General features: G+C 46.0%; 1 protein-coding gene across 6 annotated transcripts in view; it reads left to right on the top strand.

The window, feature by feature from the left end:
* The window catches only part of LOC115601888 (S-adenosyl-L-methionine-dependent tRNA 4-demethylwyosine synthase TYW1-like), a 53,579-nt gene that overhangs the window by 19,328 nt on the left and 6,282 nt on the right, over nt 1–27,969 (top strand). For 5 of the 6 annotated variants that reach the window (XM_030472382.1, XM_030472389.1, XM_030472383.1 and 2 more), the window contains 6 exons: nt 4,956–5,008; nt 7,586–7,704; nt 10,078–10,187; nt 14,032–14,209; nt 17,773–17,908; nt 22,491–22,601. In XM_030472382.1, coding sequence (XP_030328242.1) covers nt 4,956–5,008; nt 7,586–7,704; nt 10,078–10,187; nt 14,032–14,209; nt 17,773–17,908; nt 22,491–22,601 — 707 coding nt within the window. The remainder of the gene's footprint in view (nt 1–4,955; nt 5,009–7,585; nt 7,705–10,077; nt 10,188–14,031; nt 14,210–17,772; nt 17,909–22,490; nt 22,602–27,969) is intronic. The other variant, XM_030472388.1, reaches the window with a different exon arrangement.

Raw genomic sequence — 27,969 nt, forward strand, 5'->3', positions numbered from 1 at the left:
GGGGACTGGTGATTCTGGCAGGCCTGGAGTGTGCTGCTGGAGACAGGGCTGTCTAGAACTGGGCAGTGGGCAGGGAAGTGTTATTGTCTGCAGCAAGTCCCCTGCTTCAGAGGTTGAAGGGTCTACTGACTCTATGGAAGGATGCACCAAGTCCTCCAGGCAGCTCAGGTATTGCTTTGGCACACAGGGACCTGAGATAGGCTGTGGAGACTGCCCTGGCTGTTCTGTTGTGCAGGATCTGTGCTGGCTCTGCGTTGTACCGTGGTAGTCATAGGGGTGTTTCACACTGGTTCACTTTCTGACCCCATCTATGTTGGTTTGGTTTTGGGCAGTGAATGAAGCTGTGCTTTTCTTATGGTCTGTAGAAGTGGCCAGTTGGAGAATGAAAGCAGTGCTGGAGGGAAGGTCACCTTCTTACCATAATTTTTTTTGACACAAAGGACAGATCCCCAGAGAAGTTGTGATGTTCCAGGGACAGGAATTTGTTATTCTAAAAATCATAGAATCCCAGACTGGTTTGGGTTGGAAGGGACCTTAAAGCTCATCCAATTCCAATCCCTTGCTGCAGGCAGGGACACCTTCCACTAGAGCAGGTTAATCCAAGCCCCTGTGTCCAACCTGGCCTTGAACACTGCCAGGGATGGGGCAGCCACAGCTTCTCTGGGCACCCTGTGCCAGCCTCTCAGCACCCTCCCAGGGAAGAACTTCTGCCTAAGAGCTCATCTCAATCTCCCCTCTGGCAGGTTAAAGCCATCTTTAAAGATTTCAGTTTAAAGATGCATGCCTGGAGCAACCTGTTCTAGTAGAAGTTGTCCTTGCCCGTGGCAGGGGGTTGGAACTGGATGAGCTTTAAAGAGGTCCCTTCCAATCCAAACCAGGTTGGAATTCTATGGAAAATGGGATTCTGTGATAAATGCATTTATATCTGAAGAGCTTCAGATATAAATGCTCTGTGCTTTCAAAGGCTTGCCTGTAAAGCAAACTTTTGGTGGTGTAGAGATCTGAACTGGAAAGTATCTCTGGGTTTCTTTCTGGACATTTTGCCACGTTTGAATAGTCAACAATCCTCAAAAGCCATTCACAAGTTGTATTTGTAGAAATTTGATTTATCTTATCTGTTCTGCTAAAATAGCCTAATAGCTCGCATATGCACGTAATTCATACGTATTCAGGAGCTTAGAAGGACATGTTATGTGTATGGCACTGGTAAACTAGCAAACTCAGAATACCTTGCCATCCTGGAACACGACATGGGTATGTAGTCAGCAGTGTCCTGCCTCTGTGGCTGAGAGTGCAGCAGGGTCCTTCAATGAATTCTTTGAATTTCATTGAAAGGACTTTTAAAGGATATTTTTTTAGGGGCTGTTATTTCCAATATAGAGTTGCAGTGCTGCAATGCAGTTTTCAATAGTGTGGTGCTGGCCATCTCTTTGGTTCAAAATCTGCCTGTGGCCTGTTAAACTCCAGTTGGATTGTCAGAGCTAGCAATAACCAAATGTTTATCAGGGTAGTGTTACTGCCTGATAACACTCTCTTCACCCAAAAGCTTGTCTAAAAGCTGAATTCATGTCTTACTATAGTAAATAAAATGACAATTTTGGTGAAGTTTGACAGGCTTCTAGCTCATTCAGAATTTATCATCTAGAGCAGAATCAAGTAATATGCGGATTTAGATTAGACTTTAGTCAGGAGTTGAGCTGATTACTATGAGCCTGCTTATAATTTAAGGATTCCTTTGAATATTAGGCTGTAGAAATAATAAATGGATTGTGTTTGTTCAGCCTTAATATCTGAAGATGCATTGGGACTGGGAGCAGAGTCCCATCAAGTCAACACTCTGTATTGTTTGGAAGGTGTTGTATCCAAATACTCACTTAGAGTGATTGCTCATGAATAATATGCCTTAAGAGCAGAGAAGTGAACATGTTCATGGGGAGCACTGGCAGGTGCAGACTTCTGGGCCATTGGTAAGGTTTGATTTTTCCATCATTTCCCCTGGCAGAGTCCCAGTGAAGTTGTGGCAAAGCTCGTGGACGAGGTGAACTGGCCTGAGCTTTCACAAGGGTTGTTCAGCAGAAGCTGCAAGGGGGAAACAGAACTGAGAAGCCCCACAGACTGATTCTTGAACACATGTCCTCATGTATTTGTTTAGAACTTAGCACTGCTTAGTCTTGCTTAAACCTTTGTACTTCCTTTTAGCCCAAACTGCCCTGGCTGCCCGTGTTACTAGCCAGTAGTAAAGCAACTGCTTGAAGAAACAAGCTCTGTAGAGCCAGAAAGACTCTGCTCACTTAGCGCAGATGCTCACTTAAAGCAGATGTAAAAAATGTTCTGATTGATTTATCTAATTTCCAAGTCTGAAAAAGCATGGGGTGGCCAGTGCTCACTGTGGTGGCTTACCAGGGTCACCACGCTTTCTATCAGTTACCTACATGGTGAAGGCCCAAGTTCAGCACCTTCATACAGTGGTTTTGAAGTTCTGCAAGTATGTGCTATTTCTTCTTGTGACCATAGCTGTGACTCCTGGCAGCGGCACACAAAATGAGTAAACCCCTTCTCATCACTAAAGCTGGCTGAAGTTTGTGATGCTCTGTTTTGGTGTTGAATGGGTACAATTTTCTTGGCCTTCAAAGGAAGCTGTGAGCGCTCCGCATGGTGGAAGGCGATTTAAGTAACTTAAGAGCTTGGCACCTTGCTCAGTTTAGCTGCTTCCTCTCTTCCCTCAAACAACTCAGTAGCAGATCTGGGTGAGCGTGTCCCATTTCCAATTTAATTGTAATCTAAAACCCATTTTAAAGCAGCCATATTACTTCTACTGAAAAGCGATCTGAGAGAGAATGATCTTACATGAACGCTGTTGCTGGATTCTGAAAAGTGGAATAAATAAGGCTGGGGCTGTGCTGGTTGCCATCAGTAAGGAGCCTGCCTTGGGCAGCTGTAGTAGAGGGAGCAGGAATGCAGCACCCTTTCAGGTTTGGCAAAGGTTTCTTGTCAAGAAATCCTGTGAGGGCACAAAATTTAGCAGCACATGGAGGTCTCAGTTGAGATTAGACCTTGCTGGACAAGCCTGTTTGCAAAGACATGCTGAAGGAATAAGTAGGACAGACTCCGGGTGGGAGAGATGATGTGATGCAGCCAAATGCAGTTGTGCATTTGGCTGTCCCTCCAAGTGTCGATCAGAAGTTGCCACAGGGTCTTCTGGGTCTCATCCAGTCATAGATAAAGGTGTCCTCAGTATTGCATTTGGCTTTCGAGACTATAAATTCCGTGTTAGAAGTGCTGATGTCTTTCTCCAGGAGAGGATTGGATGATCGGCCATATGAAATACCAAGGCTCTTTTTTTAGTTCTTTCTTCTTTGCTGCATAGGGGTATATTCATTTAGGGAGGAAAAGGTTGAAATACTGTCCATTCCCACGGAGCTGGATGGGGAGAAGGAGCTCAGGACATAGGAGCAGCTTGACACTGATGTCCCCAAAGCCCTGCTTAGTGTGGCAATTGGCCCCTTTGCAGGTAACGGGGGCCCCACTGCTTGCTGCTGCAGTTGCTTCCCCTGTGTTGTCCATACAGTCTCCTGGAGAGTCACCTCAGAGGACTGGTCAGGCTAAAATCGCCTGTGTCCTAACCCCCAGCAAGGATAGAGCCAGTGTGAGGAGACAGGAGTGTCCTCGGCCATGTGTGTCTTCACACGGTTTAATTTTTAGCTGGTGCAGCTCTCGCTGTAGTTCCTGGCTCAGTGTCCTCGGAGCTGTGGGGGTCTTTGGGGCACAGTCACACTCTCCTGGGACCTCACCATGCAAGAGCCATCTGGTGACATATGAGCAGGATCACTGTGCTGCTTGCTGTAAGAGATGAGGGCCAGTTCTGCTGAGCAGAAGGCTTTTTTCCTCTACGAAGTTCATGCTGTTTGGCAGGAAGGAGACTTGATAACTAAAAGTTGATTTTTCTCTTGAAAGTGTTAATATAAGCATCAGCCTAAAGCAGTTAGTTGAGATGTGCTGGTCTGGGGACAGCCAGGCCATCAATGTGTAAGTGCTGCAGTGTGAATGACACAGTCAGGCTTCTCAAATCCCTCTTGGTTTTATGCTGTTTTTTGAAGTGACTTTTAATGTTTCAGACATATTGGTCCCTAGGCACTTTTTTCAAAGAGGAAAAGAACCCAACTCAAGCAGTTCGGGTAATAGTAGTACTTAGTGCTTAACAAATGCTGTGAAATTAATCTTCCTGGACCAATAAATTGAAATGAAATTGTATTGATCTTGGTTGAGGAGCAGGGAAGTGATGTGAAATCAGCTTTCCTCTGGGCATAATGCAGTGGCTCCCTCTCTGTAGCTCCTTCATGGCCAATGAAGGTGGAATTGGTAAAGCTGTGAAGTTTGGGTTCAAGCTGAGCCCTGCATTGTGGTTCTTTCCCTCTGCCCTCACTGCTGAATCAGATATTGTCCTCCAGGCTTGTCAGACCTGCCAAGAAGCAGTGGGAATTCAGTCTCCATGATTCTGAGGAAGAGTCTGTTCTGGGGTAATGGCTTAGGGATGGGGAGATGCTTCTGGTTCCCTGTCCTGCTCCTTCCCACATCCTGTCCCCCTGGGGTCAGCAAGGTGTCCCACGTCACTGGGCTAGACCTGTTAGTGTGCCTTTCTGTCACACGGAGAAGTCTTCTGGCCACTCCCTGTTGATTCAAACAAGACAGAGCAATATAAATAAATATCCAGTGAGAAGAAACTGTTCCAAGTTGTCTGAAGTCCTTTGGGCAGCCATGGCCTTTGCTCCCATGTGCTCCCAGATGAAATAAAGAGTACTGTGGGTGGGCACTGGGTAGCATCACCTTGGGCTAATGGGGAAGAGCAGCATTGAGACTGTGATGCTTCATAATTTGGTGTTCCAATTGATATGGTTTGTGTTTGAATTATTGCAGGTTCAAATCAATAGTTTGATTATTGTTTTGTTTGTTTCCAGGTTACAAACTGATTGGGAGCCATTCTGGGGTGAAGCTCTGCCGATGGACAAAGGTAAATGCTCTCTTTCCTTCTCTCATTTTCTAAATTGAAATTAAAAAAGTAGACATTTACTCAGGTAGTACAATTTCCAAATGAAATATTGTTTAAAAAAGCAGTATTACATTAATAAAACCAAATTTCATGTTCCAAGCTGTTGTTTTACATTTCAAGCTATTAAAATCCTGCTGCGAAGAGCGAGCATGTGACCATGTGTCGTGGTTTGAGCCCAGCTGGTAACTCGGAACCACACAGCCGCTCGCTCACTCTCCCACCTTCTTCCTCCCCCTGCTCCCGGAGGGATGGGGACGAGAATCGGAAGAATGTAACTCCCACGGGTTGAGATAAGAGCAGTCCTGTAACTAAGGTATAATACAAAACCACTACTGCTATCACCAATGATAATAATGTTAAGGGAAATAACAAGGGGAGAGGATACAATTGCTCACCACCCGCCGACCGATACCGAGCCCGACCCGAGCAGTGATCTGGGCCTTCCGGGTAACTCCCCCTGGTTTATATGCTGGGCATGACGTGCTGTGGTAGGACAAGGGGTAATGGCTTCAAATTTAAACAGGGGAAGTTTAGATTAGATATAAGGAAGAAGTTCTTTACAGTCAAGGTAGTGAGGCACTGGAATGGGTTGCCCAGGGAGGTTGTGGGTGTTCCATCCCTGGTGGTGTTCAAGGCCAGGTTGGACAGAGCCTTGGGTGACATGGTTTAGTGTGAGGTGTTCCTGCCCATGGCAGGGGGGTTGGAACTAGATGATCTTAAGGTCCTTTCCAACCCTTACTATTCTATGATTCTATTACCCAGCTTCAGTGTGCACTTGAGCCCAGAACCCCTCTGTGTGCTGGGCTGCACCCCCAGGGCGTGAGCAGCAGGTCGAGGGAGATCTTAGGCAGAAGTTCTTCCCTGTGAGGGTGCTGAGGCACTGGCACAGGGTGCCCAGAGAAGCTATGGCTGCCACATCCCTGGCAGTGTTCAAGGCCTGGTTTGACGGGGTTTGGAGCAACCTGCTCTAGTGGAAGGTGTCCCTGCTCGTGGCAGGGGGTTGGAACTGGATGATTTTTAAGGTCCCTTCCAACCCAAACCAGTCCATAATTGTATAATGTTACACGCTTGGGGAGTAATGTTGATATAACATACTAAGGCCTTCAGCATTCGGGTGCGATAAACTATGGCAATCAGCACCTCATTAGGATGCCAACAAATCCCTAATTCTCATGGTGTGGCAGGGATGAGTTCCTCGTCTCTTGGCTTTGCCGCGTGATTAACTTTGTTTTTGAAGAGTTCTTTGAATGGCAATCCCCAAAGTGAGTGGCTGCAGTGAGGGTTTCCTATTGAAATGCATGGTGTCAAGGAGCTGGTTCATCATGAGCAGTTCAAAGAGCCCACTGCTGTATTGTCGTGAATATTTGTGAGACATCCTGAGCCCACTGATGATTCTGCTGTTTACTCTTACAAATATTTCTCTCTTCTATCATTTTTAGCATCAGAGAAGGCTATGAAATGTCTAAAAAAAAACTTGTCAAACTTCATCAATGCTGTGACCAAGAGAGAAAACCAGAGAATCCATTTTTATTAAAGAACAGGAATTTAATGCAGCACTGTAAAGCAATTTCATAAAATAAATAGCATCTCTGTGTGCTTAGATAGTACCCTACTATTTTTAGCTAAAGCAGGAATTGAATGTAAAGTGCTCTAATAAATTGAGCTGACATTCGTTACAGGCAGTGGCTTAGGCTCAGATTCGCACCAATACGTGAGTATCTTCAGGAGGTTTGTTTGAGGTTTGTACTGGCTGAAAGCCGGAGCAGGGCTGGAAGCATTAGTTTTGAGTTTCATAATGGTATCTCAGATTAAAACAGTTGTGTTCTGTCATATTCTGGGAAACAGGATAAAAGCTGCAAATTTTAGAAAGAGTGTTGATTTGCCTGTCTTATGAAATCCAAGATATCATAGAATCATAGAGTGGTTTGGGTTGGAAGGGATCTTAAGGCTCATCCAGCTCTAACCCACTGCCACAGGCAGGGACACCTTCCAGTAGACCAGGTTGCTCCAAGCCCCGTCCACCCTGACCTTGCTCTCCTAGAATTTGTGAATCTCCTGAAGTCTCTGTTGTTTGAGGAACTGGTGGAATAACCAGAATTTCCCATCTCGTTTAATTTTCCAACTGTATAGCAAGGCTGTGCATATGTCAGGGGTCACCTGCGAGTTCTTTCCCCACCGCTCAGTGGAGACTTTGTTTTGGATCACCAGGACTCCTCAGGCAGAGGAAGGTAGATTAAAAGGTACCATTGTCACATTGCGGCAGGGGGTTGGACCTGGATGAGCTTTAAGGTCCCTTCCAACCCAAACCAGTCTGTGATTCCATGATCTGTGTGTTATGGATTTCTTACACCAGGGTGCATCTGTCACCATTCTGAACTGCTCTGCGATGTGCTCTTGCTTGCACTGTCTGTCCCAGGTGACTTTGGACACCCAGGTTTTTAGTGACTGAAAACTGAAAATGTGCCTGGGGAGCAGATTTAAACCTCTGCACTCAGTTTAATGTTCTTGGAATTTGTTTGTGTCTTTCTCTTCTGTTAGTCAATGCTCCGAGGCCGAGGAGGCTGCTACAAGCACACGTTTTATGGAATTGAGAGCCACCGCTGCATGGAGGCCACACCGAGCCTGGCCTGCGCCAACAAATGCGTCTTTTGCTGGAGGTAAACCCTGATGCAGTTTTACTCTGGGACAGGGGTTCTGTTCCACTCTGTCCCTGTCCTGTTCCTCAAGCCTAGGGCAGTGTTACTTGTGTGCCCCTTTAATTTGGAAGTTGGTGGAGGATGGGTTTGGAAGGGAGCAAGTTGCTCCCGCTTCCTGCCTGTACTCCTCCCCTGCCAAGAGCTGCCGGAGCCCATGGGTCTGGGATGGTCAGAGGTGAGCTGGGTGGGTGGGCTCCACATCTCAGAGGCTGATGAGGTGCCACCTTCCCGAGAGCTGTGTCCTCTGTCAGACTAGCTGGGGACCAGTGGCAGGAGTAATCAGGGAGGCAGGAGACACACACCTCTCCATATACCGCTCTGCAGTTCCCGCTTGGTAGAGGTTTGGTTCCCTCTGGAGATCACTGTCTGAGATTGTGTGTGGCTCCTGGTGCTCTAGAGAACATGGGCTGGCCCATCTTGTGCAAAGCGACGTATCTTTGGTTTGAAATTGGACCATTTTTTGTACTTCAAATACCTTCACCCCCACCAGTTCAGTTGCAATCTCAGTGAGTGAAAAATGATGACTTGGTAACTGTTGCCTTCCTAAAACAGTAGCTAATAAATGACTTTCCATTTTAGTCAGTAAAGTGACCCCTATTCTCAGGGGAATGACTTTGTTAGTTCTCTAAAGGCAACGAGCTCTGCCTGGATGGGAGCGGTGAGCAGCTCTAACAGTGAATGAACGTGGTGAAAGCCATCCAGCTGGCCTTGGACATTGCTGAACGAGAAAAATGGCCAGTACTTTCTCTCTATACTGACTCATGGATGGTGGCAAATGCCCTGTGGGGGTGGTTGCAGCAATGGAAGCAGAGCAACTGGCAACGCAGAGGTAAACCCATCTGGTTTACTTGCATTGTGGCAAGATATCGCTGCCCGGGTGCAGAACCTGGTGGTGAAGGTACGCCACGCAGATGCTCATGTACTCAGGAGTCAGGCCACTGAGGAACACCAGAACAACCAGCAAGTGGATAAAGCTGCTAAGATTGAAGTGGCTCAGATGGACTTAGATTGGCAACAGAAGAGTGAATTATTTTTAGCCCGGTGGGCCCATGACACCTCAGGACATGAAGGCAGAGATGCAACATATAGATGGGCTCGTGATCGAGGGGCGGACTTAACAATGGACGCTATTGCCCAGGTTATTCACGAATGTGAAACATGTGCTGCAATTAAGCAAGCCAAGCGGTTAAAGCCTCTCTGGTATGGAGGACGATGGCTGAAGTACAAGTATGGGGAGGCCTGGCACATTGACTATATCACACTCCCACCGACCCGCCAAGGCAAGCGCCATGTGCTTACCATGGTGGAAGCAACCACCGGCTGGCTGGAAACATACACTGTGCCCCACGCCACTGCCCGGAACACTTTCCTGGGCCTTGAGAAACAAGTCCTGTGGCGACACGGCACCCCAGAGAGAATTGAGTCAGACAATGGGACTCATTTCCGGAAGAACCTTATAGACACAAGTGGAAACAGTAGCCCTAATGATAATGAAAGCTGAAATGCTTATTTTACTAATGGTAACAACCTGAATGAATGAAACAGCTTTCCAGGGGACTGAGCTGAACAATACTCTCATTTATTTATCTTCTGTGAAATGGGTTGCAGTTGTTTCTCTTCCATATGGACTGCAGCTGTCTGTCTGCTCTTCTGAGACCTCTATTGAGTTGGAAGACTTAAGGCTCAGTTTGAGACACACCCCAAGGCTCCCTTTATGTACACCTTAGGCTTGACATAAATCATAAACCCATAGATGGTTTGAGTTGGAAAGGACCTTAAAGCTCATCCAGTTCCAACCCCCTGCCACAAGCAGGGACACCTAATAGACCAGATTGCTCCAAGCCCCTGTGTCCAACCTGGCCTTGAACACTGCCAGGGATGGGGCAGCCACAGCTTCTCTGGGCACCCTGTGCCAGTGCCTCATCACCCTCATGCCTCAACCGGAAAGAGGGGCTTTGGACAAGGGCCTGTAGGGACAGGGCAAGGGGGAATGGCTTTAACCTGCCAGAGCGGAGATTGAGATGAGCTCTTAGGCAGAAGTTCTTCCCTGTGAGGGTGGTGAGGTGCTGGCCATGGGCAGGGGCATCTTCCACTAGACCAGGTTGCTCCAATCCTGTCCATTCTTCCTTCTGGGGGTACCAGAGCCTGCAAGGAGAGGAGTATGAGAATGGTGTTCAAAGATGACATATAAAAGCTGTGTCAGAAGCAGGATGTTACTGAGAATTTCTTTTTGCCTTTAATATTATTAAACGATGTCAAAGTCCCTAGGGTGCCAGGTGGGTCCTTCCCATGTGTGTTACAAATGACAGTGAATAACTGTCTCTTTTCCTTCAGACATCATACAAATCCAGTGGGCACAGAGTGGCGATGGAAGATGGACCAACCTGAAATGATCTTGCAGCAGGCTATTGAGAACCACCAGAATATGATCAAGCAGTTCAAAGGTAACTTTTCCCACTTCTTCCCTGTTAGTGATGCATTTGGAAGATAACCTGCATCAGCATCTTCAAAGCAAATCCCTGGAGGTATTTAAAAATGTGTAGATGTGACACTCAGGGATGTGGTTTAGTGGTGGACATGGCAGTGCGGAATTGACGGTTGGGATTGATGATCTTTTCTAACCAAAATAATTCTATGATTCTATGAAATGCTGGGAAGGAGGCATGAAATTCATAATATGAGAAAAAGAGGTGAGAAGAAACTCTTGTGGCACCCCTTGTTGCCTGAGATATTCTGCCTTGGTTTTGACATTAGAACATGAGTCAGCCATTGGGTGTCTACTGCTGCCTTAAGGGAGTAGTGTGGAGTTACTTGTGCATCTTGGTAATTGTCATATCCTTTTCTTTGGAGTACACAGAGGCTTCCACAGTGCTTGAGGCTAGCCTGGGTGGTGAGGAATCTGGATTCTTATGGAAAAGTGTGGGCAGGCAGAAGGCAAAAGGAATCACCCTGTAACCTGATAGGAAATACACTGCCCAAGCTTAATCCACTGGGACCTTTTGTGTTAGCTCTGAAACTTGGGGATTGTGTTTTTTCTCATTAATGGATGAGCACTTTTTATTTTCAGGAATTATTGAGGACACTTGTTTATGACTGAAGCTGCAGTTACACAGCACCAAGTACTGCACTTTGCTTCCCATAGGAACTCTTTGTGAGTTTGGTATTTATTCTAGATTGAGATTAGATATAAGGCAGAAGTTCTTCCCTGTGAGGGTGCTGAGGTGCTGGCACAGGGTGCCCAGAGAAGCTGTGGCTGCCCCATCCCTGGCAGTGTTCAAGGCCAGGTTGGACACAGGGGCTTGGAGCAACCTGCTCTAGTGGAAGGTGTCCCTGCCCGTGGCAGGGGGTTGGAACTGGAAGAGCTTTAAGGTCCCTTCCAACCCAAACCAATCTGTGATTCTGTGATTAATTCCATGCACTGCAGTATAAATGAGATCTTCTTTGAAGGAACAGAAGATTTCTTGGGGACCATCTATCCTATAGGATATCCTAGAGAATAGCCTTCTGTCCTGTAAGAACTCCTGTGCATGCTTTTAGAGATGTCATCTTCTCTTTTATTGTTGCCAAAGTTTGTACTATTTTTGAAGGTGGTGGTTAACATCACATCATTCTCTTAGGGTAATGGATGGGGAGGCATCTTGCTGATAGGGAGCTAAGGTGGAACAGTGGGAAGTAGTTTATTTGATGGATACATTTTCTAGGTAGTGGCTGGTAAATCTCTGTGCTCTCATGAAGGGCACACACAGAATGGAAACATAATTCAAAGTTATGAGATGGGCAGTGTCTTGTAATACAGCTGGTTCCACTTGGGGAAAAATGAAAACCCAAACAAAAATGCATGACCTGAACTAGGAAATCCTAAGACTACCTGTGTGTCTTGCTGTAAGAGTGGATAAAACCAGATCATTGTCTCCCCAGTCACCCAGGCACTTGTGATGACTGGTACCTAAAGTCACCAACCAGCCTCTCTAGACAGATGTGCCAGATGATGCTTTTTTTCCCCCCAAATTAAAGCACACCAGTAGGAGAGCAGCTGGAATCAGCTCTTCAAAGGAGCTGTGCTGATCAAAGGAGGCTTGGCTGTATGCTCTGCAGAGATCTGAGCTTGGGCAGGAGCTGAAAGCTGTACACCATGGCCTCTTGCAGCGGCTTCTCATGTTCCTATGGCTGCAAGTTCCTGCACTGCGTTGGACTTGCTTCATGCTCTCCAGAATCTGCCCAGGCTCTGACTTTGCTGAAGTGTGCTGACTGAAGACAGGAGGAGGCTCATCTGCAGGTGCAGAGGTTGAGAACGGTAGTGGTATGGCAGCCAAAAGTGCAGGAGAGTTCACACACTCCCTGGAATACTCACTAATCCTGTTTAATTTATCCCTGTCTGTCTTCTGATTTGTGTAGTCACATGATTCCTACAAAACCTCTGCCGTCTCTGCAGTGTATGTCCCATATGCTACATTTGATGTAAACTGCTTTGAGAAAGTGACTCTCAAACTTTATGTGCTGTTGGAATTACTTTCTGTCTGCTTCTAAAGCTGGCACATGGTGATTGTCATTGTCCAGTCACAAGATGCTGAGGGAAAGAAATTAATTAAATTCAAAGCCAACTTAAAGTAGCTTTAGGAAAAGGAAAGTTATCCTTTAATCTCAGTGCGTGGTTGAGATGCTGCTTTCTTTTCAAATGAAGTTCTCATTTAGTATTGTCAAGTTTCTGCAGCATTAACCGTTAGTCCTGTCACTTCTTCTGGGCTGAGCCTAGCTGCTTTAACATGCACCGAGCTCTGCTCTGGTCACAAACCAGCTTTTCTATGTGAGGCTGAAGCAATATCCACCAACACCTCTTTTTATCTCAGCTTTGCAGCATAGCATATAGTTTTCTGTACTGCCTGAGCTCCAGCTTCTAGGCAACACAAGGTGAGCTGAGGACCTGGTTTCAAACTCAAGGCTTTGGTTTCTTTAAAACAGACCAATCCCCAATCTAAACCCTCTGATATTATCCGAGTACATCAAGGCATGTCAAAGAAATGTGAAGTGACGTATCTGGAACAAAAGCTTGTTTGTAGTCAGCTGATTTCATATGTGAACACCTGGTTTGGTATAGAATCACAAAATGGTTTGGGTTTGAATGGACCTTCAAATCTCATCTTGTCCAACCCCTCTCAATGAGCAGGGACACCTTCAACTATATCAGGTTGCCAGAACCACATCCAGCCTGGCCTTGAATGTCTCCAGGGATGGAGCATCCACCATCTCTCTGGGCAACCTATGCCAGGGTTTTACCACCCTCATTGTACAAAATTTCTTCCTCACATCCAGCCTGAATGTCCCTCTTCTAGTTTAAACCCATCACCCCTCATGCTATCGCTACAGGCCCTGCTAAAAAGTCGCTCCCCATCTTTCTTATGGGCCCCTTTTAGGAACTGAAAGGCTGCAATAAGGTCTCCCCGGACCCTTCTCCAGGCTGAACAAGCCCAGCTCTCTCAGCCTGTCTCCAGAGCAGAGCTGCTTCAGCCCTCTGATAATTTTTGTGGCTCTCTTCTGGACCCTCTCCAACAGGTCCATGTCTTTCCTGTACTGAGGATTCCAGGAGGAGTATCTGCCTCTCCCCTGCCCCCCAATGGGTACAACACGTGGCTCAGGTAGACCTGCAGACAGCATTTTCACATGGATGCTGCAGTTGAGCTCCTGGTGTTTTCCTCTTTGTTCTTGAAACGTCTCTCGCTGTTCAGAATGGTGTCATGTGTTGGGTTTTCTTTTTGAACGCATCCTCTGTGGAGTTGCATTTCATGTGGTTGCCAGTATGGATTCGGACCTGGTTGTTGGTGCTTTGTGTGGGGAGTGTGCCCAGCTTCTTGGGGAGCTGCTCCCTGTGGGGCTGCGAGACAATGGGGGTCAGCAGCAGGCACAGACATACCCAAAAAAGGTTTTCTTTTTCAAGACACCTATGTCAAGTGGCATTAAACTGGCTCCTGTGTTTCTGTCTCAGCATCCAGGCAGCTTCACTGAGGTGTTAGCAATGGAAAGCGTGACTCAAACCTTACTAGAAGATCACTTGCAGTAGTTAGCAGGGCCCACAAAACCTCAAGCTCCGAGTATCTGGGCATACGCTGTGCTGTGGGTTCCTGCAGAGCTGGTTCATGGACACTGGCTGTGCCCTGGTGTCCCCTCTCCGTCAGGAGGGCTCCAGCTGGTTTTGTTCAGTCTTCCTTGAGCCAGGAAGACTTTTTCGATACAGATGTACGGTTTGGGTGGGGGTCTTAGTTGATTTAAGCCAGTTTTTCCCTCTGTTTGCAGGCGTCGCAGGAGTACAAGCAGCTCGCTTTGAGGAAGCAATGACCGCAAAGCACTGCGCGCTGTCACTGGTGGGAGAGCCCATCATGTACCCGGAGATCAACCGGTTTGTGAGGCTCCTGCACCAGCACAGCATCTCTACTTTCCTGGTTACAAATGCACAGTTCCCAGATGAGATTAGGTAAGAGTTGGACAAAATACCTCCCTATTAAAACATTTGAGTGCAGACCTGTGTTTTAATTCTGTTTTATCACTCATCAGTCAGCTCTGTGCTGACAGTGAAAAAGCCCACTCAGCATCTACTTGATTTTAACCTTCATCTCCCCATGCTCTTTCTTACCTCTTTCTACCAGTTTGATTTTTCCTTTCTATATCTCTTAAAGTGTGATTATTTCTGAAAAGGAAGAGGATGTAATATAGTACCTCCCAGAGGTGCAGCTGCATGTTGTGCTTGGGGACATGGATGATAACTAATGTGAGTGTTTCTGACAGCCAGACCAGGAGACTGAGCCTGTAAATTACTTTTTTCATTTGTGAGCTTCTCTTGCAGTCTGGTCTTTGTTCTAACTCCATAAGACAGTTTGGACGGGGCAGCCACAGCTTCTCTGGGCACCCTGTGCCAGTGTCTCCAAACAATCTGAAAATCTGAAGAAATGTAGCAAGGAAACACAGCGTGTGGTGTGAGGGGGCTGGGAACTCATCAGCATGCTGTCAGATTATGGTGCTGCTGAAGTCCAGCACTGGCATTAGTGAGCATGTTAGTGGAGCTGAGCAGAGGGTGGTTTAGGTTACTTAGCTTGTCTTGTCCACCCTGTGCCTCTCTGTATTAGCACTTTGTGGTGCTACTTCCTTTTCACTTCCTTCTTGTGGTCTGAATTTGTCAGTGAGAGGGGAGGGCAATGCAATTTTTGAGTGAGTAATTATGCACTACAAAGGCATTCCAGATGATTGAGTAATTGTGTAATCGAGTTACTTTATCATGTGTTATGTGCCTGAGAGACTGAAATTGCTCTGTCCTAAAAGTAGCATTTTAAAAAGAGAGCGCACACTATATTTTGAAGCTGCATTTCTTAAGATCCACTGAATATTTTTAAAAAGAAACAAAAAAGAAGTGGTAAAATGCTAGTCTTGCTGTCTTAAAAATTGCAACTTAGCTTTACCTCATCAAAGCAAGTGATTTGCTTAATATGGTAACTGAAGCCTGCACCAAGCTCACTTTTCTGTTGTCAGCAGAGCGGAGCTGTTGTCTAGGAGCTAGTCCTAAAACAGGATGCAGGGCCCCTGATGTTCAGTGCTGTAACAGGGAGTGGGGCCTGGGGTTTGGGCTGGGGTTGGGAGAGGAGCCCATGGGCTCCGCAGCCCCCTGGCTGGGTCTCCAGCAGGTGCTGCCTGTGCCTTCCTCTCTCCTCCCCCTCCTCTTGTATTTTGCACATCAAGGACTTTTGGGCTATTGGGACTTTGTATTTCAAAGGCCAGGTTGGATGGGGCGCGGAGCAACCTGCTCTAGTGGAAAGCGTCCCTGCCGCTGGCAGGGGGCTGGAACTGGATGAACTGTAAGGTCCCTTCCAACCCAAACCAGTCTGTGATTCTATGGTTTATGACTTCAGGTTCATCTGTCTCCAGGCACGCACAGGAGGTTTTGTAGCACATGAGCTTGTATTGAGCAGTTACATGGCTCAGGTCCTCTTCCTCTGTTTCTGTTCCTTATCTCATTGACCAGGCTGTCTCCTGTCTGGCTGGGGAAACCCCCTCTTGGCTGGTGGCCTGAGAGCAATTTATTGCTCTTGAGTTGTGCTGTGCTGCTCAGTCAGAAATCCCTGCCCAAGTTCAGATGTGGTAAATGCAGTGATTTTGATCTCGGCTACATTGGAAATAACAACTAATAAAGTAGGAGGAACGTTGGAAAATCCATCCTACTACTATGCAACAATATATCGTGTTGAGTATGAAATGTAGCTGTGTTCCAGGAACATCAGTTTGTGCCTTTTCTGCTCGTTCCCCTTTGGCAGAGCATGCACGAGGTCAACCTCACTCCAGTTCCAGCTGTGACGGAGCCCTGTGGACCACTCCATTTTGGAGCAATGTGGTGCAGAATCCCTTCCTGGGATCGCTTCCAATTCCTTAATTTTCTCCAGTACAACAGTGAGTCTGGCTCTTGCCTGTCCTGAGGATTGGGATCCTCAGAGAAGAGGTGACTTTTCTCAGCTCATGTTTTGAAAACACTCACTCCATCTTCTGTGAAGTCCCTTTTAATTAGGCAAATGCAGCATTAAGTAAAGAAAAGGCTGTTTTGGCCATGTTCTTTGAAACTGAATACTTCAATCCACTCACTCCAAGAACACTTGATCATTTTGGAGGTTGTGGCCTTGGGCTGCCAGGCCAGACAAGCTTCTTTGCAAAACAGTTGATTCCCGCCCCCTGCTTAAAACCTAAAATGTTATATTTGTTCTGGGCTACTTCATTCTTCTAAATACAGAGAGAATATGTTCAGATAGGTTGTTTGAATGTCCATATTAAGTGGATTTTCCTGGATGCTTGGTCTCATTCTGGACATTTCTTGTCCCTTTGTCACCTTTGGGGAGTGCAGAGGGTGGTGTATTTTTAGGTGGCTCTGTTTGGCAGCTGAACAATAGTTTCTGATTTCTTCTATCTTCTCTAAAGAGACAAATGAAGCTGGGACCGCAGCCTGTTCATTAACAGACTTCCCAAATAATGCTTGGAAAATGTCCTAAAACTGTGGAGAGCTGAAGAGATACGTGGTACCATTAGGATGCATCATTCCATGGAAGATGCCATGAGGGGTGGATGTGTGTTACATTCACTGGCTTGATCAGATTTGTCTGTGACAAGAGAACTTGTTTTAGGTTGTTCCTCTTAATGTCCTTCATTATCCCTTTGCTATTGGTCTGCAGTGGTGCTGTTTCTCCTTTCTACCCTTGGGGTTTACAGGAGGGATTAGACTCAACCCAGGCTCTTCAAACTCCAGAGAAGGTTTAATCTTTTTAGAAGTTCCTGCTGTTGGGCTCGTAGGTGCTGTGCTCACTGGCATTATGTGACCAGAAAGACTGTAGTGCAGAATTCACATGAAATAAGAGCCTTGGAAGTGGAAGGAGAACACGCTAGGGGATTGTGTTTGGTTTTATTTTCTAAACAGCTTTGATTTCCCTTCCAAAAATTACTTGACTAATGCCAGCTGCAGGCCAGGTGAGTTCAGTGTGTCCAGCAGTAGAAAGCGGCTGACTTATGGCTGTGTTTCTCTTGAATGGGGTTATTTCTCCATCAGCCAGAGCACATAGAATGTGGGGAGAGGGCTGAGCTTTATGGTTTGTAACCATGGGGAGAAGCAGAGCCTTTCAGTGCCTCATGCTAACCCCTGGCAGTCTGCTTTGGGAAGCCTTTCTGCATGTGTTACAGCTACACTGGAGTGAAATATGTACTAGTTCAGTAAGGAAAAGATAAGTGAAACATCAGCCAAGGCCTCTGTATGTGATGTTGTTAGCTTTGGGGTATATTTGTTGAAAGTAAGTTGTAATGTCTTGCTATTAAGATGATAGTCACTTGGTGGAGGTGAACCACTGGACTTGGATAGTTTTCCTTGTAAATACTGGATAGTTCCTGTCGCTACCGGAGCAGCAGAGCAGCTCGTTTGGAAATACTGTATTTTACATGTGCTTTGGTAGGGAAACACAAATTCAGCTAGCAGTGATGGCTGAAAACATCAATTGCCTTCTTTTTATTTCCAAGGAACCTTGAGCCAGTAACGCAGCTGTATGTCAGCGTGGATGCCAGCACCAAAGAGAGCCTGAAGAGAATTGATCGGCCCCTCTTCAAGGATTTCTGGCAGAGGTTTCTGGACAGTTTAAAGGCCTTGTCTGAAAAGGTATCCAGTAAAAAATGTGCTTTTAAATATCCTTTCTTCTGGACCTTATTCACTCAGTACAAAAGGAGAAGACTTGAGAGGCTTAAGCTGGACTATGGAGTGGGTTCTGGGTGTATTTGGAGCATATTTACATGGTTTTTACATTGAAGTGTATAAAGTCCAGCATGTTTGATCAGTTTTCCATATGGGGAGAAATGTAATGAGAAAAGGAGAGCAGAATGTGTGTCAAATGGGACAGTAAGCTCTGCTGTGAATATAAGATGCTATGAGAAATGAAGAGCTTATAAAACAATAGAAAATTTCCTAATGAAGCATTTACACTGCAAGCAGGCTGCTGAAGGAAAACTGGCAATCCAGGGAAGCTTAGGAAGAGTCAGAAATCCCCATGTGGCTCTTAGCACTGGTTCTCAAAGGATGCAGTAGATAAAGGGCTTTACAATGTGGAGTTCAGTAGCTCCTGCTACATAGAAATCTGATTAATTCTGGAGTATTTACCCAAAATAGTAGGTCTGAGTGTAGCAGCAAGGGTGACCTTTTACACTGTCAGTGGTTTGTAGCAGTTGGTGTCTGTTGGAGACAGCCGAGCAGTAACCCAAAGGCCCATGGGATCACAGCTGCTGCTGTCAGCTCAGAACGTAGTCTACCATTTAACAAGTTTTGTAGTAATTAATGAAGCACTCATGGTCCCAGCATCACATGATTTGATGAGAACAGTGCTTCATGAAGATGTCTTCCCTGTCTTACTTACTGATACTGTGCTCTGATGGAAGCAAGTACTTCTGTTTGCTGATTTGGCAGAAGTTGACATGTTACCTGCTGAGACGAACAGATGGGAGAGACTGTTTCATTTGGATAATGAGATTTTCTGCCTTCTGAGATGACAGTGGTGGACCATTTTCTGCCAAATCCACATTAGTAGACCTGGGAGGCTCAGTGTAATTGTGCAGTGTAATCTCCTGCAAATGCTGTGAGTAGCTTTATCAAGCTGCCTGAGTGCAAGTGCTGGCAAGTGCAGGCAACATCTCAGGACAAACTCTGAGCTTACTGAAATCAGGTACAAACTTACTAAGTTCTCTGTGTGAGTAGAGGAGGCTGTGGAAAGACAAGGAGCTAAATATCGAAGGGAAAAATACTAAAGAAGTCTTTTGGAAACTTGCTTTTGCCCATCATTTCTTTACTTCTGTCTCTCTTGACCCTGGATAGATATGGTTCATTCATTGCTGTGTGTTGTCAGAAATTCCTTTGCAAAGAATTGAAGGTGAAAGTATTGGCAAGTCTGTCCATACAGCTAAAAATACTCTGGTCAAGATGAAGAGAAGAGGAAAGACAAACTCGAGTAGAAGGTGCCTCTTCTCCTTACTTTGAAGGGTCCTTGAAACACTGGTAGCACAAGAGCCCATTAATAGTTGCCCCAGATAGTTTGCTCTGCTCAGCTGCATATTGCATCATCACACATGGGGGGCAGCAAGAAGCTGCTGTGTGCTAGATTTTTCTCTTAATGTTATGCATGATTGTGGTACCCAGAAATTATCTTGAACTGCTTCTGGGCAGAAGCATCTTTCTGTTTTCCTCCGGAGCACATCGCTCGGTGTTCACATGAAATGTTAAGCACTGCTCACGAGGACTGTGATAAATGAAAGGTGATAAAAGCTGGTGCTTCCTGAGAAATGCAGCTCCTGCTTCAGAATAGGTGGGCAAGTGCTGATGCACTGTGTTGGAAAGTGATACTAATGTATCTGGAAACAAAATACAAGTCCCATATTTTCACACTGCCTGACAAACCATCCAGATGTATTCAGTTCTCCTGAGACCGAGACAAGCTGGCACTGCAGCTGATGAGAGTCACTGCTAATAAGGATTATGGAGAGGTTTGGTCTCTGCACATTTAACAAATAAAAATGGACAAAGAGAGTTTTTAAAAGCACAAGTCGTACCTTGCTGGGCTTGCCTTTGTGGTAGTTGGCAGGTGCTGTTCCTGCACAGCTACTCTGCTTGCTTGTGTGTCTCCTGGGGCTCCACGCTTGGTGCTGCAGGGATGGGTGGTTAAAGACAGGTTCTGCTGCAAAATGTTGGTAAGAGAAACAGACAAGTGGGAGAAAAGAAGAGGAGAGGACACACTTGTAGGTGAGAAAAGAATAAGTATGTCCTCCTTGGACATCTTCCTGCCACCCAAAAGCAGGTTGGTTCTTGTTAGGAATAGAAGTGGAAGGACCTGGGCAAAGAGATAGGATTCAAATCTCTTGTCTTAGTGAAGTAGTTAAACTGATAATGGATTTCAGGGTTTTAACTGAATTTCTGCACAAAGTTGGTGAGCCTTTAGTAAAGGAGTGAATTTAGTAATGAATTGTTCCCAGTATGATTTGACAGCATCATGTGGCACATTGGTGATGAGTTGCTACAGCATTTTCAAAGGAAGTTCAGGAATAAAAGATAAATTTTTTTCGTGCTATTTCTTTCTGCATCAAACAGCAAGAAACCTCCTCTTTGTCCACTACTCTTTGGAGCAAGTTTTATCCTTTCTAGAGTGGTTCTCATTGAGATGATCTTTGTATTAAATTTTCTATGCTGAGAAATGTTTTTTTGAGGGAGAAGGTTTTGTTAAACAGTAGGTAGACTCCCAGAAGGCTCTACTTGTTTCTTGTCAGGTGTCTTCTGCCCTCCAAATTAAATTGAGAGCAAAAAGAAAGACATAAACGTGCAATTCAGAATGTGCCCTTTCCAAACGTCATCATGTTTGAGAAGTCTTGTCTCGTCCTCTGACAGCCTTGAGTTCATAAGAATGATTGGGAGGTGACTTGACTCGAGCGCCTGGAGGAAGCGCTAAGGATGGGAGTCCTTATTCTCCTCATAAGGATGAGAACTGTTCCAGTGGTATTTCTTCCATTGCTGCTTCATAATGCTATATCCAAATGAAAAATGAGGTGCAAATTAATAATGAGGGTCCAGAAGCTCAGGAGGGAAGAGTTAGATTTAACATCCCTGGAAGTTTTATGATCAAGTTGATGCTTCTTTTTTTTTTTTTTTTTTTTTCCCAAAAATACCATTAACCAAAAGTGGTGTCTGAGCAAGGAAACTAGGAACTGATGTTGCATGAGCTGTCATCCACAAGCAGTCAGACTTGTGATTCATTTGTGTTCTGACTTTGTGCTGTTTCCCCTCAGTGTTACTAGATCAGACTCTGTATGTTGACAGACTTTGAAAACTATTGTTCTTGTTGTCCATAAATCACCAGATGTTTTCCCAAGCGATAGGGATGTTGACTGAGACTAATGGGAATCTCCCACCGAGTTGCTGATGAATGAAGCAGGGATGCAGTGACCCAGTGTGGTGAATGTGCTTACAAATTTCTACCCAAGCACTCTGAAAATAAGTGGAGCAAGATGGTAATGGACATACCAGCGGAACCTTGACATGATTGAGAAGTGGGCTCGGGGAAACTGGATTGAGAGTAGCCCTGGGGAGAAGGACTTGGGATGTTGGAGGACAAGAAGCTCCCCATGACCTGGCTTCAGTGTGCGCTTGAGCCCAGAACCCCCTCGTGTGCTGGGCTGCATCCCCATGAGCATGAGCATGAGCAGCAGGTCGAGGGAGGGGATTCTCCCCTTCTGCTGTGCTCTGGGGAGACCCCCCCTTTAGCCCTGATCCAGCTCTGGGGCAACAGCACAAGAGGGACGTGGAGCTGCTGGAGCAAGTCCAGAAGAGGCCACGGAGCTGCTGCGAGGGCTGGAGCAGCTCTGCTCTGGAGCCAGGCTGAGAGAGCTGGGCTGGGGCAGCCTGGAGAAGAGAAGGCTCCTGAAGGGGAGACCTTAGAGCAGCTTCTAGTGCATAAAGGTGCTACAGGAAAGCTGGAGAGGGGCTTTGGAAAAGTGCCTGTAGGGACAGGACAAGGGGAAATGGCTTTAACCTGCCAGAGGGGAGATTGAGATGAGCTCTTAGGCAGAAGTTCTTCCCTGTGAGGGTGCTGAGGCGCTGGCACAGGGTGCCCAGAGAAGCTGTGGCTGCCCCATCCCTGGCAGTGTTCAAGGCCAGGTTGGACACAGGGGCTTGGAGCAACCTGCTCTAGTGGAAGGTGTCCCTGCCCGTGGCAGGGGGTTGGATCTGGAAGAGCTTTAAGGTCCCTTCCACCCCAAACCAGTCTGTGATTCTGGTCATGGGAGAACCTTTTCTTAGCGATGTTGTGCCTGATGTGCTGGAAGAGTGGGTGGGTAGGGGCACACAATGGTCTGTCCCTTCCTGTTCATCCTATCTGGAAGTTACCAGTGCCAGACGATCCAGTTGGAGGAAATAAAATATCTGTATAGCAACTAATAGTGAGATTTTATGTGTGGGGAAGCAAATCAAGGAGAGAAACTTCCAGGTTGTTTTCCTGTCGAGTTAAAGCTGCTGTTGTCAAAAACAGGTGCATAGATATATAGAAGTTAAGTCTTTGTATGGCAAAAGGCAGATCAGCTTGCACATGCTGAGTAGCAGCTTTCTTGGAAGAACAAGTGAGGTTTGGGTTTGCTTTGGTTTATCCCCTGGGTGCTTGGAATGAATTAATGATATTTTTTGTGTTGTTAATGTAATTTTCCCTTTATTTCAGCAACAGCGCACCGTTTACAGGCTGACACTGGTGAAAGCTTGGAATGTGGATGAACTCAAAGCCTATGCTGACCTGATATCCCTTGGTAAACCAGACTTCATCGAGGTCAAGGTGAGCTTCATGGAGCCATTTTATGTTTTTTCCATCAGTATTTTACTCTTTTTCCTCTTTCCTCCCCTTTTCCTCCCCCCAGTCTTAAACTGATATGAGTAAATGCAGTTCTTCCAAGGATTTCAGTGATGCAGAAGGAACTTATCATAGATATAAGGAACTTGCCTCTTGCTTTTAGTTTTAGGCAGCCAGATATTGTGATAGCTTATGTGTGCATTTGGATAGTCTTCAGTGTTATACAAGACAAGCTTTGTATCAGCCAGCATCACTTTCTGCCCAACAGAATCAGAACCTCTGGTCTTTTTTGTATTTCTCATGAAAGCAGAGACTGATAAATAGATAGTCCTTCTTTATGTCAACCAACATTTTAAACAAAATATTCTGGGACAAGCTGGGAGTTCATGGTCTTGTTCTTCCCATCCTGGTCTCAAATTCTGCTGCAGGACAAGGCGATAAATGTCTGCTTTGCTGATGTAGTGCTCATCTGGCTGTGCAAAACGGGGGAAATACTGCCTCTGGGACTGGAAGAGCTACTAACAGGAGCATTGTGAGATACAGCGGGGCAGGAGGGGTTTTATCTTGGGGTTAACCAATTAGTACCTAGAGAAGGTAAAAAAGGCACGTTACAAAGTGTTCTATAAAGAATCACTATCAGCATTTTCACCCAACAACTCCCCTGCAGACCAGCACATTTACCTGGGGTCTGTCTTTTTGTAACGCTATTATTCCTGGTCTTCCCTTTCTCTTTTCTCTTTTCTTTCTCTCTTTCTTTTTCTTTTTCTTTTTTTTTTTTTTTTTTTTACCTTTATTTACTGCTACTCTAAAGAAAAAACCTGGAGTTTGATGCAATTTCCTCATGAAACAAACCCCAAAGTCTTTGCTACTGTCAGTATTGAGAGGTGTCTTTCTCTCTGAACATGCTGCTGAAGTTGATAGCTTAACACTAAATAAGATTTTGAGTATGGTTTAGGGAAAAAGCCTGTTTTACAATGTGTATCGGACTGCTTTATATTCCTTGGGTAAAACCTAGCAGGAGGCGTGCTCCTATGGGGCCCTTCCCACCCTGCATCTCCTGACTTTCCTACTGCAGCTTGGGTTGTACAAGATGCTTCCAGCATGCCAGAGGACAGAGACGAGCATGCAAGCCAGCATGGAGTAAGAGCTGTCAGTGTTTGTGTCACTTGGACTGCTCTGTCATGGGTCGTGGCTTTAATTAGTAAAATGAATCAGGTGTAAGTTAATGTTTCTGGGCGCAGATTCATGATTCTATGAATTCTATGATTTCCCTGAGTGCTCTCCAGGGTGAACATCTGACTCCTCCAAGGCAGGGGCTGCTGTTCCCCTTGCCTGGGGAAGGATTCAGACTTATCCTTGTGGTTTCCCAGCAGCATGGAGCTCAGCTCTCCCAGCTCCTCTTCCTTGATAATATCATGCCTTGGACTGCCAGGGAAATAGGTGAGAAAACAAGGTGGTCACAGATGTACTCCTATTCATAGAACCAGAGAGTGGTTTGGGTTGGAAGGGACCTTAAAGCTCATCCAGTTCCAACCCCCTGCCATGGGCAGGGACACCTTCCACTAGAGCAGGTTGTCCAACCTGGCCTTGAACACTGCCAGGGGTGGGGCAACCACATTTGGGCATCTTCCTTCTGGGACAAGCTACTGCCCACACTGCTTCAACCGAAAAGGTCATTTTTGCACTCATAGTGCTTCAGAGTGCTTGTCAGATCTCAACCAGCGGGGACTTTTCTGTGAGGAAAGGGTACATATTGAACACTTTGCCCTGTTTGCGAAAGTATGAACTGAGGCAGAGAGGGGCTGTGTGACGTTCCCAAAACCTGTGTGACATTCCCAAGGCCATGTAGCATGGCTGGGGTATTCGGCTGCACTCATGTACCTGCCAACATCAGCTGTAAGGGGGTTCAGAGGGCTGCAGGACACGAAAGACAGAGAGGTGCAGGGGGAAAGCACACACTGGCCATGTGCTGTTGGGTGGGTTTGGGACTTCTCATGGACTGAAATGAGGGTGAGTTTGAGTATCTGGTTTTTGTTTGTTTGTGGTTTAAAGTGTGTGCTGTTTAATGTTACTGACTTAAACTTGCAAACAGGATGCCCTGCTCTAAATGGCATATTTCCAGAAATATGATCCATTTCTGAATTTTCAGCAGATAAATGAATTTCTGCAAGTGCTAGAGGATAGAGTGTCCCTCAAGCGTAAGGTGATCCTGGCCAGAGCGTGGTGGCCTTCAAGCTAAGGCACAGAACATCTCATGCCTCTCAAACTCAAGAGAGTTTCTTCCTCTGTGTGGGATTTAGTCTTGTGCCTGTACTGTAGCCCTGAAAGCATCTGTAGTTGACATAGGGAAAGAATCTTGTCTTTCCAATCCCAAGAGCAGTACTTGGGAAAACTCAGGTTTAAGCCTTCACAAAGGATGCACCATACAAGCAGGTTTGACAGCAGCGCAGCCCTGCAAGCCCAAAGCAAACAGCTGGGTAGAAGAAAGCTCACTGATTCCTTCTCAGCTTCAGCAGCAGAAACAAGTTGTCAGGGAGCTTCACCTCATGCACCAGTAGGCTCTGAGATAGTTTCCATTTTATTCTATTTAATTGAGCTTTTAAATAGAGCTGTGCTGTCCTGTTATCTTAATTTTGAAGAGAGGAAAGCAAGGTTCATGTACATGAAGAATGAAGCATGCGGCTGAGAGCAGCATTGCTTGAGCACCAATTCGCAGCAGGAGCTGAACTGGCTGCTGCCTGAAACAAATGATGCAACTCTGTACTGGCACAACATTTGGGGGCTAAATGGCATTTCTATCCTTCTAAAAAGTCACAAAACTTTGTGATGGCTTCTCTTGAAGCAGTGCCTCTTGTGTTTAAACAGACCTGAATTTGGGGGTACCTGCAGTCCTGTGTCCAGCTCTGGGGCAACAACACAAGAGGGATATGGAGCTGTTGTAGTGAGGCCAGAGGAGGCCATGGAGCTGTTGCGAGGGCTGGAGCAGCTCTGCTCTGGAGCCAGGCTGAGAGAGCTGGGCTGGGTCAGCCTGGAGAACAGAAGGCTCCTTAAGGGGAGACCTTAGAGCAGCTCCCACTGCCTAAAGGGGCTCCAGGAAACCTGGAGAGGGGCTTTGGACAAGGGCCTGTAGGGACAGGACAAGGGGAATGGCTTTAACCTTCCAGAAGGGAGATTGAGATGAGCTCTGAGGCAGAAGTTCTTCTGTGTGAGGGTGCTGAGGCGCTGGCACAGGGTGCCCAGAGAAGCTGTGGCTGCCCCATCCCTGGCAGTGTTCAAGGCCAGGCTGGACACAGGGGCTTGGATTAACCTGCTCTAGTGGAAGGTGTCCCTGCCCGTGGCAGGGGGTTGGAACTGGATGAGCTTTAAGGTCCCTTCCAATCCAAACCAGCCTGGGACTCTATGACTTCACAGTGAGTAAAGAGTCAGATTCAGTAGGAAGTTTCATTGCAAATGCAGATGAATGATTAAATTTTCAAGAGCCACAGATTTTCATTGAAAAGTCAGTATTTAGTCTGAGCCTGTGGTTTGGCACAAATACATTTCTGGAATTGTGAAGGAATTTTTGCAGTCCAGCACAGGGCTTGGGTGCACTGATGAAAACACAAGCTAAAATGGATCATTCTGATCCATTTTCTGTGTTTCAATAAAAGTCAGTATCCAAAATAAGTGGGAAGTACAGGGCATGAAAATTGCATTAGGCTGGGAAGGCTTTTAGATATGATCAAGGGAAGCTGTAGAAAATAAAGAGCCTATGGAGATTGGTTGGGTGTGATGTCCCAGTGTTGCTGTGCTGTGAAAAGAAGTTCAGTCCATGGTTCCAAGTGTTTGCTTATAGGAGAAGGACTAGCACTATAGGCTGTGCTTTGCAGCTGGGGAAACTGAGGCAGGGTAGGAGTGGGCTGAGGCAAAGCAGGTCACTGGTGCAAAATCCATCTGCTGGCTTCCAGTCTCAGTCTTTCTACTCCTCCAACCTCCCTCAGCGTGATAGCTCTTTACCAGAGCATAGGGGGAATGGGGTGAGTGGTTTCACCGTGTCAGTTTCTCTCTCAACATCTATATGTCTCACTTTGAAGAGCTGGAATGAAAGGCTGCATCCAGTATTTCAGAGTGGAGCTTTTACAGAAGGAGTTCCTTTGACTTCTAGGAAGTCACTGGAGATTTATAGTCATCCATGTGATGCATCTGGAGAGCTGGTGTTAAATACTGGGGTTGGGCTGCATCACTAATCGTTTCCATTCCTGCTTCTCGGATTTAGCTGACATGAATAAACCCATGTCCTTCGTTAAATCAACTTGAAAGCAATTATTAAAAACAACCAACAAGTCCAAATCCAGTCCAGTGAGGAGCAGGCGTGCGTGAGAGCTTGTGTGTATAATTTGGACAATGCTGATGCTTGGATCATGACCATTTTTATTGCAGAGTGTGCAATCTATCAACATGTCATTTGAGGCTTTTTCTATTTGTCTTGGGGCAGGGCTGCCCTGGTTTTTGAACAGAGGCTCTGTCACTCAGCAGCTTGGCCGACATTTTGTTCTTCCTTTATTTCACATGAACCTCAATTAAACAAATTTATCATTTATGGGCTAGGAGCTAAGGAAATTCTCTTGTTTGGTAGTGAAATTGGGAAGCCTGGAGTTACAGAGTTGAGAAACAAAGTGCTGTCATATTTAGCTCCCCAGTAATTGTTCCTTCCCCATGGATTAAGATGATTGCTGGCTGTCAAGGTCTCCAGCAAGGAGCCACATCGTGCTGGAATAAATGTGCTCCTCACTGCAGTGGTAATCATCTTGGCATAAGGCGTTGCTTGACTACTGTTGTGCACAGTCAGCTCCGACACAGCACCATGGGAATCCAGAACCCACCCTGTGCAGTTGCTCTGGATTCACAGCAGTGTAACCCAGAATAGCTGAGCTGCTTTACAAAAGGCTTCTATGTTTCAAGGCCAAAAGCTCTGTGGCATGATGAAGGTGCTAAAAGCACCCTTATTAATGGCTAATGAAGAGACAGCATCCTTGGTGTCGCCGCTGCAGTGAAGTTGGTGGAAGAGCCTAGGGTGCGGGATGGAATGGTTTCCTTTTTTAATACCTTAATGTCTAAATAACTGTCTTCATGCATTATTGGCAAATACAATGTGACCACCCTAATCAACTGCTCCCATTTTAAGTGGTACTAGCACTGTGAATTAACTCAAGTTTTCAGAAGTTGGGGCAATTGAAAGCTGATGTGCTTTCATTTGGTGGGCTGCTAAGCTGATTTTCATGGATTCGTGCTTGTGAATGAATCAGCCATCTGAGCACTCAGTTATTCCATTTGCTCAGCACTTTGTTTGTAAATGATATCTTTGAAGTTTATC

The sequence above is a fragment of the Strigops habroptila genome (assembly GCF_004027225.2).
Source record: "Strigops habroptila isolate Jane chromosome 13 unlocalized genomic scaffold, bStrHab1.2.pri S16, whole genome shotgun sequence".
Lineage (NCBI taxonomy): Eukaryota > Metazoa > Chordata > Aves > Psittaciformes > Psittacidae > Strigops > Strigops habroptila.